The following is an 18,699-nucleotide window of genomic DNA, read 5'->3' as shown; positions in this document are numbered from 1 at the left end:
GATGGAGCGGGAGGGATGTGGATGGATAGAACCTGAGCTGTGAGCCCCTCCTTTTGCACCTCCTTTTCTTCCTGTCAGTGATCAAGCCCCTCCTTTTGCGCCTCCTTTTGCTCCTATCAGTGATCAAGCCCCTCCTTTTGCACCTCCTTTTCCTCCTGTCAGTGATCGAGCACCTCCTTTTGCGCCTCCTCTTGCTCGTGTCAGTGATCGAGCCCATCCTTTTGCACCTCCTTTTGCACCTCCTTTGCTCCTCCTGTCAGTGCTGAGTGCTGATCTAAAGATGATGTCATGGTCACTGTCAGGAAACCATTGGACCCGGGTGATGTCATCCGCAGTCGGGTCACATGATCGGACATCTGACTCCTCTGCGCGCGGGAGGGACCGGGCGGTAAAGTGCTATCGACCCGCTCCACCGTCAGCGCCGCGTCCAGGGACACGTTTTTCACTCTTTTGATCAAATAAGAAAGAACCTTTCAGGGAAATGGCATCTGGAGTTTTACACGGAGACAAAAGGACGTCACATTCCTCCTCAAAAACACGTCTGAGGTTTAGATGTCACACGTGTTTGAGTCATCTAGAGATCTCTCCCCTATTCAAACCCTCCGTATGGTGAGCTGTAAGATGTGTACGAGGCTCCGCCCACAAGCCTACGTCACCCATACCGCACAGAAGTAAAATACCCTAATCTAATTTAACATTTTATGAGTATTTATCGATCGCAAACCCGGACAAAAATATCTACTTAAGTAAAAGTATTAAAGTACCTGTTAAAAATGTACTTAAAGAGTAAAAAGTAAAAGTATTTCTCACAGATTTTAGTCTTATAAAGCTTCAAATGTGGTGATTTTGATAAAGATTCAAACTTTTCAGCAGGTGTCAGACTATATAACAAAAAAATAAATAAATAAATAAAATAAAATAAAACATAAATAAAAAAATGAAATGAAAAATAAAATAAAATAAATTAAAAAATAAAATAAAATAAAATGAAATAAAATAAAAAATAAAATGAAATGAAATGAAATGAAATGAAATGAAATGAAATGAAATGAAATGAAATGAAATGAAATGAAATGAAATGAAATGAAATAAATAAATAAATAAATAAATAAATAAATAAAATAATGTACTCTTCAGTCAAGTTAAAAAATGTAGTGTAGCAGAAACAGGGGCGGCGCCAGACATTTTTGTTTGGGGGGAGCTAAAGGGGGGGCTGAGGGGGAGTTCTCACTTAATATGTTAATTTAGAGCCTTTTCACAATGGAGCGTACCCCCAACCATCCCACCATGTTTGAGTAGCTGTTTTAAGTTAAAATGTACCGATTTATTAAAGCTAATTTGAGCTAAAGCTTTTTTTTTTTTTTTAAACTGGAGTCTCATTTTGAACATTTTTAGTCAAGATTGGACGTTTTATGAAAGTTGCAAAAAAAAATCTTTGGGGGAGCTATGAGGGAGGCTAGTGCCCCCTCAAGCCCTCCCTGGTGCCGCCCCTGAGTAGAAAGTACAGATACCTGCTCTGTAATATAATGAAATAAAGTAAAACCTGCTTAAGTACAGTATTTTACTATTTTTACTTTGTTACGTTCCAGTACTGCTCATGACAACAGCCTGAGGTGAACCACACTGAGCTAACGCAGATGAGCTAACGCAGATGAGCTAACGCAGATGAGCTAACGCAGATGAGCTAACGCAGATGAGCTAACGCAGATGAGCTAACGCAGATGAGCTAACGCAGATGAGCTAGCATGGATGAGCTCAGGGAGACGGTATAAACATTTAAGTGACCGTGAGCCTCGTGTGATGGAGGAGCACTTTAGATGCATCTCATTTCCGCATCCGTCCAATTAACGGCTCTGACTTTGGCTCATACCGCCGCAGGGAGCCCACGAGCCGCGCCCCATCGAGCCGTACAATGCACCAGCGCCACACAAAGATTATGTCATCGTCAGAGGAGTCCGGGAGTCTGCAGGTTACTCACCGTGAGGTCATCCCGAGAGCCTAAAAACAGACCGAGCTTTTAAAATGAATGAGAACGTGGTTTATAATAATGAACGAGCGCTTTTCCACCTTCACGGCTCAAAGCGTTTTACATCAAGAGCCACACACACCAGTCACACACACATTTATACACCAGTGGGTTAAGTGTCTTGCCCAAGGACACAACACAACAGCAGCATTCAGATCAGATCAGTGGATAAACACTAATAATAATCGGTAGTTTTTTACATAGAAAAGTCAAATATCAGCACAAAAATGTCATAATTTTTGCCTTTTTTTTGGTTCTGGATTATTTAATCTCAAACATGTTTCATTTCTGTTTCTGGCAAAGTATTGACAAGAAAATTGTTGTTATTTTTATGGGAAAAAGTCACATTTTTATGAAGTGCTTTTCCAACTTTTAAAACAAACAACCACTGACCCAGATCGGGGGCAAACACTCTACCAACTGAGCCACCGTTGGCCAGTTTTTATAGCAAAATAAAAATAAAATTCTGTAACTAGACATGGGACGATACTGAAATTTGGTGTCACAAAATAATAGTGATTAACGATTACATCATGATAATTATTAAGTTAATGATGTTTAAAATGTTCTGGATATGAATAATTAGCATTTTAACTTTATGAATAAGTTCCATGTTTAAATAACTGTTGTCATCAGTGAAAAAAACTATGATCTAGTGGAGAATGTTCTGGACGAGCAGGGCCGTGGGCTGAAATGTGAGGGCCCGGGGCACAGAGTCTCACATGGGCCCCTCTAATACAAATAAAGAGGAAGAGAGTCCAGATCTGGGCCCCTAAACCGCGGGACAACTTCAACTCCCCTGTGGATAAATCGTTTATTTCTGCACATTCTGGTGATACAACGGCGATTATCTTTGTTGGCGATTATCAAGATTATATAATAAAGTCCCATGATTATTGTCGACCCCATTATTATTATTATTTTTTTTTGTGATAAATTTTTTTATTCAAGTACTGATCTGTGGCTATACAGGTTACAGTTTCGATTACATTTTTTTTTTTCCCTTTTCAAACCCCACACCCCCACAAAAATACAAAAATAAAAATAAAATAAAAATAATAAAAACACAAGACATAAAAATAATAAAAAACATATAAAAATAATACAATATAATAATAATAATAATAATAATAATAATAATAATAATAATAATAATAATAATAATAATAATAATAATAATATAAAAAGTAAAATGTAAAAAAAATAAAAATAAAAATTAAATAAATAATTGAAGAAGTCCATTATTGTCAACGTTTGGCCGCTCATCCAAACCGCTTCCTCTGGTCAGTTCTGGTCAGATCACTGCTGGACACTGCCTTATATCTGCCTAAAGGGCGGCGCTAACGACACTGAAGCTAACACACCTGTTTAAAACACGAAAATCCGCTGATTTGAAGATGAATATTGTGATTTAAAATGTGTGAATCACAACATAACAATCCACAGGTGTCAAAGATTATAACAATAACACACAAGCACAGTAGGGGGGATCTAAACATGTATGCTATGGCCTCATTCCGCTGCGGTCTATTATCAGACGTGCTGTGAGGCGGTTCATGAGTCGGACACAGGGTCCAGCAGATGTTTACACACGGCCCAGTGCAGTGAGATTAATGGACCGTAAAAATAGACTGAAACCACGGAGCTTATTATGACTGTGACCCACACTGTGTTTATGAGGGCGAGGCCTTCAAAGACCAGCATGCATCTGTGCTCCCAGGCGACGCACACGGGCGACGCACACGGGCGACGCACACGGGCGACGCACACGGGCGACGCACACGGGCGACGCACACGGGCGACGCACACGGGCGACGCACAAGGCCACATACGTCTGACCAGTGGCTGAATAAATCACGACGGAAGATATTTTGGAAAGTGTGAAATATTGTTGGCAACACAAGTCAAATTTTACTTCTATGTCGTATTAAAGAGGAGGTATTTACTTCTATGTTGTATTAAAGAGGAGGTATTTACTTCTATGTTGTATTAAAGAGGAGGCATTTACTTCTATGTCGTATTAAAGAGGAGGTATTTACTTCTATGTCGTATTAAAGAGGAGGTATTTACTTCTATGTCGTATTAAAGAGGAGGTATTTACTTCTATGTCGTATTAAAGAGGAGGTATTTACTTCTATGTTGTATTAAAGAGGAGGTATTTACTTCTATGTTGTATTAAAGAGGAGGTATTTACTTCTATGTTGTATTAAAGAGGAGGTATTTACTTCTATGTCGTATTAAAGAGGAGGTATTTACTTCTATGTCGTATTAAAGAGGAGGTATTTACTTCTATGGGGTATTAAAGAGGAGGTATTTACTTCTATGTCGTATTAAAGAGGAGGTATTTACTTCTCTGTTGTATTAAAGAGGAGGTATTTACTTCTATGTGGTATTAAAGAGGAGGTATTTACTTCTATGTTGTATTAAAGAGGAGGTATTTACTTCTCTGTTGTATTAAAGAGGAGGTATTTACTTCTATGTCGTATTAAAGAGGAGGTATTTACTTCTCTGTCGTATTAAAGAGGAGGTATTTACTTCTATGTCGTATTAAAGAGGAGGTATTTACTTCTATGTCGTATTAAAGAGGAGGTATTTACTTCTATGGCGTATTAAAGAGGAGGTATTTACTTCTCTGTTGTATTAAAGAGGAGGTATTTACTTCTATGTTGTATTAAAGAGGAGGTATTTACTTCTCTGTTGTATTAAAGAGGAGGTATTTACTTCTCTGTTGTTTTAACTGTGACACTTCACATATTTTGATCCATGTTTCCTTTTATTGTTTTGAAAATTCTAAATTCGCCCAAATCAAAGTATTAACATGTTTTATCAGTTTCACTTTCATTTTTGTGGCTCTGAGTCCAAAGCCCCGCCCCCTTCACGGCGCTATCACATCACAATCAGCGTTAATGAAACTACTGCACATCACACCAGGTTTGTGAAGCTGTAGTGTGTTGTTTTGTGTCATGTTTTTGTATATTTATGGAGGATTGTCGCGTGGGAGTGTGGGTAACGTCGGCTTGTGGGCGGAGCCTCGTACAGAATCTCACAGCTAAACATAAGGAGGGTTTGAATAGGGCCCGGGAGAGATCTCTAGATTACTCAAACATGCATGGACGACTCTAAAACCTCTGCACACGTGTTTTTGATGAAGAACAGAGTCAGAACATGGGACAAACACACAGAAAGTCCATTTTGTAGATCCCGTCGTCTTTAAACTCAGGATGTAAATGTTTTTGCGTCCACGGTTCACACAGTTTGCGTCAGACGTGGAGGGTTTGAAAGCGGAGACGCCATGTTTTCTGAAGTTAAATAAATAACTTTTGAGTGGTCACCCTGCTGAGGATGTTTAATTTATAAAATATAAACAAAACTGTCCCGGCGTTTTGTCTGTGGCGCAGCGGGCACAGCGGGTACAGCGGGCACAGCGGGCACAGCGGGCACAGCGGGCACAGCTCTGCTCTAATTAAACTCTCAGAATCAGGCGTTATGTAATTTTCATTAGAACAACAGTATGGGGTCCTGCTTTAATCTCTGCTCTGTGGTTAGCCTTAATAATCACCTGACAAACTGCATTTATGAGCGTTTGGAGCGGCTCTACACGACCACTCTGCGTCTGGACAGGCCCCGCCCCTTCACTGCGGATGTAACTGTTAGCTTAGCCGCTGTTATTGAGTTATGTAACACACGTGCGAATGGAACGTTGGTTTAAACGTGAACACGGCCAGGCAAAAGTTTGGACACACCTGCGTTTTCTCCGTATATAACACACTCTGTTTATACAAATGGACGTAGCTAACCTGCTAGCCGTCACGCTACAAACAGGAAGTGATGATGAGCGCACTTTGAGCGCCATCGACTCGGACACGGTCTTAAATGTTCGTGTTAACCCTCTACATGATCCTGGGGTTCATTTATTTATTTATTTTTTAATTATTATTATTAGTTTATTTTTATTTTTTTATTATTATTATTTTTTCAGTTATTTTCACTTTTTATTATTATTTTTTTTTTAGTTACTTTGAGGTTTGTGTGGTTTTTTTTAGTTTATTTTCTTTATTATTATTAATTTTTTAGTTATTTTGAGTTTTCTTTTTTTTACTTTTTTATTTATTTATTTTGGTTGTTTTAAGGAGTTTTTTGTTTATTTTCTTTCTTTTGTTTTAGTTACTTTGAGGGTTTTTTTTATTTTTAGTTTTTTTTATTATTTTGTCTTTATTTTTGTTTTGTTTTTTAATCTGTCCTCTCTCTGTCTCTGCTGCTTCAGACTCATTCTGGTCTTAAATGTTCGTATTAACCCTCTACATGATCCTGGGGTTTTTATTTCACTATTGTGTCTGTAAATCAAGATCTGAACATTAATAACAGACAAATCAGGTCCTTCTTTCCCCGAGGTCGCTCCTGTTAGCGTTAGCAACAGGTTTGATTGACAGCGTTGCTAAGCGGCCGCTCTCTGCTAAACCAGTGGTGTGAGCGGAAAGGGGCGTTACCTTCAACATCCTCGCTCCTGATTGGCTCTTTGGTTGCTATGACACTCGCGGTTGGACTTTGGCTCCAGATTAGCTGCTGTACCTGCTCTCGCCTCGATGAGCTTCATTTGGAGCTGAACACTTAGTCCACGTCTTTATGCAGTGTCTAGCTTGTCGTTATTTTGAGTTTATTTTTGTTCACTACATCCACACGTGTCGTTCATAGATTTGATGCTTCAGTGAAAATCTACAGTGTGAATAATCCCAGAAATAAACAAGAAACACAAATGAAAAAGTCCAAACTTTCACTGGTCGTGTATCAAGCTCAGCATTACTGGATTTAATGTGTAAAATTATCATTTAGTAACGTAATGTTTGTTTGTTTCGTCTTTTTTAGTTTAAAAAATACCATAGTTTAATCGCTCAAACTAACGTCACGTTGTGCATTTGATCAAACTCTGAGTCCATTTTACAAAAACCTATAAGATATGGAGCTTTTACAGAGAGTTTTGAAATACATTTTGTACAGATCAGGGGTGAAATACAGTTTTCACTGAGCTGTGCCCATGTGGGTCAGAGGTCACGGCAGTGTGCCAGCAGAGGGCGCTGGGATTTGGCACATTCCCAAGTGGAGCAAAGGGAAAGGCAAGTTACAGCCTGGGACTCCGTCCCGGCGAGGGACTCATTAAAACCGCGTCCGAAACCCGGAAAATGGCAAAAATCAAGTAGTAAACACGCCCCGACATGGCAGTGAGTGGTGTCAAAAATTAGAACTCGACGAGCTCTAATTGTCACAAAAGACCCCGAGAAAAAATAACGAAAGACGACTCGATAGCGCCACCTCAAACTTTGATTTTCATGGGGCCAATGGGAGCCCGACTCGGACAAAAGTCGACGTAAAAATCCGAAACTCACATAAAAAAATAGTACATGTCAGGACATGACAAAAATGATATTATGGCCCCGCCCTAAAATGTACAGGACGTCGGCCATATTGGATCAAACCCGGGAACGACAAAAGTGCACACCCTCACATTCAGGACATTTTCTCACACAGTTTTCATCACAAACACTTCAAATTTGGCCAAATCCCACTAAACCCATGTGTGATTAAAGATTAACAATTACATTTTGATTATGACTTTGGGTGTGGTCAGGGTGAATTTTCAACAAAATCACACATTTTTGCAATATTTCAATAAAATATTTCTCTTTCACACATTTTTTGTTGGGAAAATGCTAATACAGCGTTTATGCACATTTGTGAGCTGAACGCAATGATATGCAAATCAAGGCACTCTCTCACAAAATGGCTCTCTAGCGCCCTCTTCAAATTTCATTTTCAAAAATTCGTAGAACACAAACGCTTTGACGTGGACGTGTGAAAAAATTCACAGGGGCCTTATTTGTGATGGGGCACAATGTGAGAAAGTCACATGACTGTAGCTGTTATGGTTTAGGAGAAAAATAATGGGTGGAAAATGCGTTTCCATTATTAGGCCCGAGCCTGGGACTCCGTCCCGGCGAGGGACTCATTAAAACCGCGTCCGAAACCCAGAAAATGGCAAAGATCAAGTAGTAAACACGCCCCGACATGGCAGTGAGTGGTGTCAAAAATTAGAACTCGACGAGCTCTAATTGTCACAAAAGACCCCGAGAAAAAATAACGAAAGATGACTCGGTAGCGCCACCTCAAACTTTGATTTTCATGGGGCCAATGGGAGCCCGACTCGGAAAAAAGTCGACGTAAAAATCCGAAACTCACATCAAAAAATAGTACATGTCGGGACATGACAAAAATGATATTATGGCCCCGCCCTAAAATGTACAAGACGTCGGCCATATTGGATCAAACCCGAGAACGACAAAAGTGCACACCCTCACATTCAGGACATTTTCTCGCCCAGTTTTCATCACAAACACGTCAAATTTGGCCAAATCCCTCTAAACCCATGTGTGATTAAAGATTAACAATTACATTTTGATTATGACTTTGGGTGTGGTCAGGGTGAATTTTCAACAAAATCGCAATTTTTGCAATATTTCAATAAAATATTTCTCTTTCACACATTTTTTGTTGGGAAAACGCTAATACAGCGTTTATGCACATTTGTGAGCTGAACGCAATGGTATGCAAATCAAGGCACTCTCTCACAAAATGGCTCTCTAGCGCCCTCTTCAAATTTCATTTTCAAAAATTCGTAGAAGACAAGCGATTTGTCGTGGACGTGTGAAGAAATTCACAGGGGCCTTATTTGTGATGGGGCACAATGTGAAAAAGTCACATGACTGTAGCTGTTATGGTTTAGGAGAAAAATAATGGGTGGAAAATGCGTTTCCATTATTCTTCTTCTTCTTCTTCTTCTTCTTCTTCTTATTTTGGTCGCGACTTTGAATCCACTTTTGACCCCCTGAACGTTAACGAAAAGTCAATTTTATTGGACCCAAAATTCAAGATTGGTGAAAAATTAATTATTTTGATGTTCAAAAAAATTAATGTCTCAAAATGACTCAATAGCGCCACCTCAAAATTTGAAATACATTGCGGCAATGAGAGACCTTTTTCATCGTAGACAAATGAAATTTGGTACAAACATAGAACATGTCAAGACAAGTAAAAAATGATATTATGACCCCACCCTAAACCCTACAGGAAGTCGGCCATTGTGGGCGGAACCTCATTTTTTCAAAATTTTACCTCTCACATTTGGATTTTTTGCGCCTTGGATTTTCATTAAACAAACTTGCAAATTTGTCAAAATGAACTAGACCCATGTGGGATTATAAGCAACTCTTTTGGAATTTTCTAAGTAATAAAATGTGGGTGTGGCCAGCCTGCAAAGAAAAAAGCCATTTTTAAAAGTTTTTAATTGCATGTAACTCACACAGTTAGTGTCCTACGTCCCGGCATGAATATACTTTTTTATTCAAAATGTTGATCTGAACACATAGATATACAATTTACACAGGTCAGATTTTATATTGCTCCACAGCGCCCCCTCAAACTTTGATTTTATGGGGCCAATGGGAGCCCGACTCGGAAAAAAGTCAACTTAAAAATCTGAAACTCACATCAAAAAATAGAACATATTGGGACATGAGAAAAATTATATTATGGCCCCGCCCTAAAATGTACAGGAAGTCGGCCATATTGGATCAAACCCGGGAATGACAAAAGTACGCACCCTCACATTCAGGATATTTTCTCGCACAGTTTTCATCACAAACACATCAAATTTGGCCAAATTCCACTAAACCCATGTGTGATTAAAGATTATCAATTTTACTTTGATTATGACTTTGGGTGTGGTCAGGGTGAATTTTCAACAAAATCGCAAATTTATGAATATTTCAAAAAAATATTTCTCTTTCACACATTTTTTGTTGGGAAAACGCTAATACAGTGTTTATGCACATTTGTGAGCTGAACGCAATGATATGCAAATCAAGACACTCTCTGACAAAATGACTCTCTAGCGCCCTCTTCAAATTTTATATTCAAAAATTCGTCGAAGACAATCGCTTTGTTGTGGACTTGTGGAAAAATTCACAGGGGCCTTATTTGTGATGGGGCACAATGTGAGAAAGTCACATGACTGTAGCTGTTATGGTTTAGGAGAAAAATAATGGGTGGAAAATGCGTTTCCATTATTAGGCCCGAGCCTGGGACTCCGTCCCGGCGAGGGACTCATTAAAACCGCGTCCGAAACCCAGAAAATGGCAAAAATCAAGTAGTAAACACGCCCCGACATGGCAGTGAGTGGTGTCAAAAATTAGAACTCGACGAGCTCTAATTGTCACAAAAGACCCCGAGAAAAAATAACGAAAGATGACTCGGTAGCGCCACCTCAAACTTTGATTTTCATGGGGCCAATGGGAGCCCGACTCGGAAAAAAGTCGACGTAAAAATCCGAAACTCACATCAAAAAATAGTACATGTCGGGACATGACAAAAATGATATTATGGCCCCGCCCTAAAATGTACAAGACGTCGGCCATATTGGATCAAACCCGAGAACGACAAAAGTGCACACCCTCGCATTCAGGACATTTTCTCGCCCAGTTTTCATCACAAACACGTCAAATTTGGCCAAATCCCTCTAAACCCATGTGTGATTAAAGATTAACAATTACATTTTGATTATGACTTTGGGTGTGGTCAGGGTGAATTTTCAACAAAATCGCAATTGTTGCAATATTTCAATAAAATATTTCTCTTTCACACATTTTTTGTTGGGAAAACGCTAATACAGCGTTTATGCACATTTGTGAGCTGAACGCAATGGTATGCAAATCAAGGCACTCTCTCACAAAATGGCTCTCTAGCGCCCTCTTCAAATTTCATTTTCAAAAATTCTTAGAAGACAATCGATTTGTCGTGGACGTGTGAAAAAATTCACAGGGGCCTTATTTGTGATGGGGCACAATGTGAAAAAGTCACATGACTGTAGCTGTTATGGTTTAGGAGAAAAATAATGGGTGGAAAATGCATTTCCATTATTCTTCTTCTTCTTCTTATTTTGGTCGCGACTTTGAATCCACTTTTGACCCCCTGAACGTTAACGAAAAGTCAATTTTATTGGACCCAAAATTCAAGATTGGTGAAAAATTAATTATTTTGATGTTCAAAAAAATTAATGTATCAAAATGACTCAATATTGCCACCTCAAAATTTGAAATACATTGCGGCAATGAGAGACCTTTTTCATCGTAGACAAATTAAATTTGTTACAAACACAGAAGATGTGAAGACAAGTAAAAAATGATATTATGACCCCACCCTAAACCCTACAGGAAGTCGGCCATTGTGGGCGGAACCCCATTTTTTCAAAATTTTACCTCTCACATTTGGATTTTTTGCGCCTCAGATTTTCATTCAAAAAATTTGCAAATTGGTCAAAATGAACTAGACCCATGTGGGATTATAGGGAACTGTCTTGGATTTTTCTACATCATAAAATATGGGTGTGGCCAGCCTGCAAAGAAAAAAGCAATATTTTGAAGTGTTAAAGTGAGCATAACTCACACATGCAGTGTCCTATTTCCCGGCATATACATTTTGTTTAAAATCTTGATCTACATGAAATGATATACAATTTACATATGTCAGAATTTTTTTTACTCCACAGCGCCCCCTTGAACTTTTGAATCGGCCCAAAAAAATTAATTTGACGTAAACATTTGAAATTGGGCATGGACATTTGGCTTGGCAACCTGAACAAAAAAGTCAATAAGAACATACCTCTAATTTCAAAGGTGTTGCCATGGCAATGTCTGACATTTCTCATTGAAATACATGGGTTTTGGTTAACTGGGATGAAAAATATTTACTGTGTCATAGACCATTAAAATTTGGTACACATATTCCTCTCATCATACTGAATAAAAAAGCCAATGAAGACATACCTCTATTTCCAACCGTTCAGGCGTGACAATGTCATAAATGCTCTCATTGGAATGAATGGAGTAGTATTACTCAGTTGCTGATTTTGGGGGGAGGGGCGATGTAAGCAGGAACGAAAGGCAGGATCTCCGCGGTGGCGTGTACCCCGCGGTCGCAAGGGGTGGCGAGGGCCTTTATCACTGCTTGCAGTTTTAATTATTATTCTTATTATTTTGGTCGCGACTTTGAATCCACTTTTGACCCCCTGAACGTTAACGAAAAGACAATTTTATTGGACCCAAAATTCAAGATTGGTGAAAAATTAATTATTTTGATGTTCAAAAAAATTAATGTATCAAAATGACTCAATAGCGCCACCTCAAAATTTGAAATACATTGCGGCAATGAGAGACCTTTTTCATCGTAGACAAATGAAATTTGGTACAAACATAGAACATGTCAAGACAAGTACAAAATTATATTATGACCCCACCCTAAACCCTACAGGAAGTCGGCCATTTTGGGTGGAACCCCATTTTTTCAAAATTTTACCTCTCACATTTGGATTTTTTGCGCCGTGGATTTTCATTCAAAAAACTTGCAAATTGGTGAAAATGAATGAGACCCATGTGGGATTATAGGGAACTCTCTTGGATTTTTCTACATCATAAAATGTGGGTGTGGCCAGCCTTCAAATTAAAAAGCTATATTTTGAAGTGTTAAAGTGTGCATAACTCACACATGCAGTGTCCTATTTCCCGGCATTAATATACATTTTGTTTAAAATCTTGATCTGTACGAAATGATATACAATTTGCATGTGTCAGAATTTTTTTTACTCCGCAGCGCCCCCTTGAACTTTTGAATTGTACCAAAAAAATTACTTTGACGTAAACATTTGAAATTTGACATGGACAATTGGGTTGGTAAACTGAACAAAAAAGTCAAAAAGTAAATACCTCTAATTTCAAAGGTGTTGCCATGGCAACGTCTGACATTTCTCATTGAAATACATAGGTTTTGGTTAACTGGGATGAAAAATAATTACTTTGTCATAGACCATTGAAATTTGGTACACATATTCCTCTCATCATACTGAACAAAAAAGCCAATGAAGACATACCTCTATTTCCAAGAATTCAGGCGTGACAATGTCATAAATGGTCTCAATGAAAAGAATGGAGTAGTATTACTCAGTCGCTGATTTTGGGGGGAGGGGCGATGTAAGCGGGAACGAAAGGCAGGATCTCCGCGGTGGCGTGTACCCCGCGGTCGCAAGGGGTGGCGAGGGCCTTTATCACTGCTTGCAGTTTTAATTATTATTATTATTATTATTATTACTTATTTTTTGTATTTTGTATATTTTGTTTATCATTATCATTATTATTTTTATTATTATCATTATTATTTTTTATTATTATCATCATTATAATTTTTTTGTTTTTTATCATTATCATTATTATTCTTATTATTTTTTTATTATTATTTTTTGTATTTTTTTGTTTATCATTATCATTATTATTATTATCATTATTATTATTTTATTGTTTTTATTTTTTATTTTTTTGTTTTTTATCATTATCATTATTATTCTTATTATTTTTTTATTATTATTTTTATTATTTTTTGTATTTTTTTGTTTATCATTATCATTATTATTATTATCATTATTATTATTATTAAAATTTGTATTATTATTAATATCATCATCTTCATCAGTAGTAGTAGTAGTCGTACTAGTAGTAGTAGTAGTAGTAGTCGTACTAGTAGTAGTAGTAGTAGTAGTAGTAGTAGTCGTACTAGTAGTAGTCGTACTAGTAGTAGTAGTAGTAGTAGTCGTACTAGTAGTAGTCGTACTAGTAGTAGTAGTAGTAGTAGTAGTAGTAGTAGTAGTAGTAGTAGTAGTAGTAGTAGTAGTATCATCGTCCTCACTCACCGAGCACCTCCGCCGTCGCCATGATCTCACAGGTGTACATCGCCGCCATGAGTCTCTGCGGCTGCGCCTGAAACGCCTGACGACACGCCTCTTTAGTGGCGGCGATCAGCTGACCCGACACCGGCCCGTAACAGTCCGGCTCCGCCCTGCGTTTGGCCTGTCCCGCCGCGGCCGCCTCCCCCGGGCCGTCGCCGTCCCCCGGTGCGTCCCGGGACACGCCGTCGTCTTCCGCAGAGTCCTGGTGCGGCGTGGAGCTGGTCTGGACGTCCCAGCGCTCCACGGAGAAGCACACGCCCATCAGAGGCTCCTCGCACATGGGCCCCGCCAGCGTTGCCAGCTGGAAGCCGCTCACGATGCTGTTGTCAAAGTCCCTGAGTGTGTTTTGAGGTCTGTCTCCGTGACGACTGAGACACTGCCACAGGGACGGGCGCGAGTACGACTCCACACTGTTCAGGAGGATGTTTGGACCACACCTGAGGAACGCCAGACAAGAAAAACACGGAACATGACTATTCATTAAAGAGGAGGCATTTACTTCTATGTCATATTAAAGAGGAGGCATTTACTTCTATGTCGTATTAAAGAGGAGGCATTTACTTCTATGTCGTATTAAAGAGGAGGCATTTACTTCTATGTCGTATTAAAGAGGAGGTATTTACTTCTATGTCGTATTAAAGAGGAGGTATTTACTTCTGTGTTGTATTAAAGAGGAGGTATTTACTTCTGTGTCATATTAAAGAGGAGGTATTTACTTCTGTGTCATATTAAAGAGGAGGTATTTACTTCTGTGTCATATTAAAGAGGAGGTATTTACTTCTATGTCGTATTAAAGAGGAGGTATTTACTTCTGTGTCATATTAAAGAGGAGGTATTTACTTCTATGTCGTATTAAAGAGGAGGTATTTACTTCTGTGTTGTATTAAAGAGGAGGTATTTACTTCTAACCTAATTTAAAGCTACACTATGGAATTTTTTTGGCCTGTGTTTCTATGAAGACGTCACTGCTTTGTCTGGAATGTTCCACTGCATTAAACAATTCAACTAGACCTGTTTTTATCACTAAAACTTTTAAAATCATGCATTCATACTTTCAGCGGGCTCGCCTCTCCATAGAGATGACCTGTAACTTGGCTGTCTCTATGGAGAAAGAAGTTAAAACACGGTTGAAAGCTTTAAAAAGTCGATTTTTTGCCTCTTTAAAGAAGCAAATCTATCAGTGTTGGTTAAAACTCACAAAGTGTTTCTGAAGTAAATACAAAGAGAACACTGGAATGAGCTTTTTCAAAATCATTTTCATCAGCAAAGTCCAAGTTTTGTTTTAATAAATAGATCAGGAGGAATTTTTATTGAATCAGTCCAGAAGCAACGAGCCTCAAAAATGTTCTCAATGTTCACAATAAAATAAAAAAAAATAAAATAAAAAATAACAGTGCACGGTCGTTCAAACGTCAAATCAAGAGTTTGAATCCTCAAAGTAAATGTTATAATATTAGATAAAGAGTACTACAGACTGAGTACTACAGACTGAGAGTACTACAGACTGAGTACTACAGACTGAGTACTACAGACTGAGAGTACTGCAGACTGAGTACTACAGACTGAGAGTACTGCAGACTGAGAGTACTGCAGACTGAGAGTAAAACTGACTTTTGAAGCTTTAGTCCATGCTCTAATGCTGCTGTGATGTCATCAAGTGGTAATTTTCAACTTAACTCCTCCTTTTACCTTTAGTTCAGTCGAGATAAGAGACAACTCCAGAAATGATCCAAATGATTCTATAAATGAAGGTGTGTGGAGTTTAAAAACACAGTGGAGCACTTCCTGTATCACCACACGATGACATCACAAGGTGGAACAGAGTGTTTTTGTGTGTTAAACATGTGAGAATGAAACAAAACACAAATATGTGAAGTGTTACAGTTAAAACAACATAGAAGTAAATACCTCCTCTTTAATACCAAATAAGCCACTTGACCACGCCCCTCAGTGACCACACCCCTCGTGTCTCTCTTCTTCAGTCCTCACCTGCGCGGTCCAAACGCCCAGATGCGGTCGACGGCGTTCCTCCACCTGTGTCCCTGCAGCAGAGCCTCCAGCCTCTGCTTCAGCTCTGAGATCTGCTCCATCGTCCTGGGGCTGACCTCCAGGTCCCGCCCCTCCCTCAGAGACATGTTCACCTGCTCCAGCGTCCTGACCAGCTCCGCACTGCTGTCCAGCAAACGGGTCACCTCTGAGGGACAGGGACCAAGACAATGGAATTAAAATGGAGTCACCACTGCTCAGACTCATGTGTGTGTGTGTGTGTGTGTGTGTGTGTGTGTGTGTGTTGACTGAAACATTAAATTGTCCGTGTGAAGGACTTTGGGGTTTGTATTAATATTGATAATGTACAATTGGAACAAAACAAACTAAAAAGGTTTAAGTTTGAACCAAAACTTTAGCAAATCTGTTTAACCCACAGACTGTTTATATAAATAGCTAATCTGCTAACGGCTAACGGCTAACGGCTAACGGCCTGCTGCTTCAGTATTAACCCTCTACATGATCCTGGGGTTTTTATTTCACTATTGTGTCTGTAAATCAAGATATGAACATTAATAACAGACAAATCAGGTCCTTCTTTCCCCGAGGTCGCTCCTGTTAGCGTTAGCAACGGGTTTGATTGACAGTGTTGCTAAGCGCCCGCTCCCTGATAAACCAGCTGTGTTGACTGAAGGGGCGTTACCTTCAACATCCTCGCTCCTGATTGGCTCTTCGGTTGCTATGATACTCACAGTTTTCAGAATTAAAAATATGAAACTCAGCTGTAATTTCACTTTTATAACTGTGAGCTTTAGTCCACGTCTTTACAGTCTGTGCTTTAACCCGACAGTTTCAGAGGTTTTTTAAATCGGTTTGGCTTTAATGTAAAAACCTTTCAGTTTATGAGTTTAAATAAATCCTTCTCACCCTGTGGCAGAGGGATGGCCCGGACGCTCACAGTGGCCAGTCTGTTTGGAGTGGTCAGTGTGACCAGGCCAGAGTCTGAGGAGCGTCCCTGAGAAGTGTCCTCCTTCACCTGGAAAGAACACACCAGAAAGACCTCAGCAAGTTCAATTAAAGATTATTATGGTTTATAGAAAAATAATAAAATCCTCCAGCTAATGTCGCCCTGACACAGCCCAAACGTGTGGAGATGGGTCAGCTGCAGCACGGATGGGTCAAATGCAGAGGACAAACTGGCTCTCCAAAGCTCAAAATGCTCCGTTCCACCTTGTGATGTCATCAAGTGGGAATTTTCCAGCTCCTTTTACCTTTAGTTCAGTTGAGATAAGAGACAACTCCAGGACTGAAATGATCCAGATGATTCTATAAATGAAGGTGTGTGGAGTTTAAAAACACAGTGGAGCACTTCCTGTATCACCACATGATGACATCACAAGGTGGAACAGAGTGTTTTCAGTTTGAGAGAAGAATTCAAACTCGAGGTCTTTTTGTGATGAGGAAACATTAGAGCGGATCAGAAAACAGCGCACTTGAACTTTTGCTTGTATTTTTAAGAAACATTTAAAACTTAAAGTCTTAAGTTCAATGAGGGTTAAGTCGTTCATTTTAATAAAACACAAGAAAAGTCTAACTTTTTCTTTCCAAATGATTTTTTTTTTAAATTTCACTTCCTGGTTGGAAATCATGACATCACACTAGGGAATTTCATAACTATTACCTAAGAACGAGAACTAAACCAGGACTAAACCAGGACTAAAACAGAGACTAAACCAGGACTGAACCAGGACTAAACCAGGACTAAACCAGGACGAAACCAGAGACTAAACCAGGACAAAACCAGGACTAAACCAGAACTAAACCAGGACGAAACCAGGACTAAACCAGGACGAAACCAGGACTAAACCAGGACGAAACCAGGACTAAATCAGAGACTAAACCAGGACAAAACCAGGACTAAACCAGGACTAAACCAGGACAAAACCAGGACAAAACCAGGACTAAACCAGAACTAAACCAGGACTAAACCAGGACTAAACCAGGACCAAACCAGGACTAAAGCAAACATGCCGTACACATATTTTCATCTTTTCTTCACAAACTGCTTCCTGGTTTGTGTCAAACTATACTTTATATTTACAGCGGGTTTATTCCTCCAGGTTCAGTCAAGTCTCTGTTTCGTTTCTTTGGTCACTAACCTGGTGAATAATGGCGACTTTCTGCTGCCGGCCGAGGTCCTCGTTGACCATGTCCACTTTAGGAGGTCGCACCACCGTCTCTCTGAACGGGATGATGGGTTTGGACACGCTCATTTCAATTTTAGCAAATCTGAAAAAGAAAAAAAACAAAAACATTTTGAAGTGTGATGTGATACTGAAGTCCAAAGACGTCCACTCAATGAAACAAAACCTGTGTAATAAACAGCTCCACCCCATCAGGAACCATGTACTGACCAGAGGAGGAGATACTGACCACAGACGCTAACACACAAAGCTCCTGACCATAACTGGAGGGTTCAAATCCACCGTCCTGAGACTGTACGAGCCGTAAGGAAGGAGCCGAGGACTAGTCAGTGTGAGAGCCACTGTCCAGATGAAACAGCCAAGATCCAGAAGAACATCAAGGACAAGGCCCCAACATCAAGAACAAGGCCCCAACATCAAAAACAAGGCCCCAAAATCACAGAGAAGACCACAACATCAAGAACAAGGCCACAACATTAAAGACAAGGCCCCAACATCAAGGGCAAGGGCCCAACATCAAGGACAAGGCCCCAACATCAAGAACAAGGCTCCAACATCAAGAACAAGGCTCCAACATCAAGAACAAGGCTCCAACATCAAGAACAAGGCCACAACATCAAGGACAAGGCCCCAACATCAAGAACAAGGCCCCAACATCAAGG

The 18,699-nt window shown here is 39.5% G+C and overlaps 1 protein-coding gene across 1 annotated transcript in view; it reads right to left on the bottom strand.

Moving 5' to 3' along the window:
- The window catches only part of efl1 (elongation factor like GTPase 1), a 189,007-nt gene that overhangs the window by 12,355 nt on the left and 157,953 nt on the right, over positions 1–18,699 (bottom strand). Inside the window, exons 17-20 of the mRNA XM_055229179.1 lie at positions 17,993–18,122; positions 16,761–16,869; positions 15,837–16,041; positions 13,812–14,284 (exon numbers count right to left, since the gene is read on the bottom strand). Coding sequence (XP_055085154.1) covers positions 13,812–14,284; positions 15,837–16,041; positions 16,761–16,869; positions 17,993–18,122 — 917 coding nt within the window. The remainder of the gene's footprint in view (positions 1–13,811; positions 14,285–15,836; positions 16,042–16,760; positions 16,870–17,992; positions 18,123–18,699) is intronic.

Source organism: Periophthalmus magnuspinnatus, chromosome 3, assembly GCF_009829125.3.
Source record: "Periophthalmus magnuspinnatus isolate fPerMag1 chromosome 3, fPerMag1.2.pri, whole genome shotgun sequence".
Taxonomy (NCBI): domain Eukaryota; kingdom Metazoa; phylum Chordata; class Actinopteri; order Gobiiformes; family Gobiidae; genus Periophthalmus; species Periophthalmus magnuspinnatus.
This window is presented reverse-complemented; position numbering and strand designations above follow the sequence as displayed.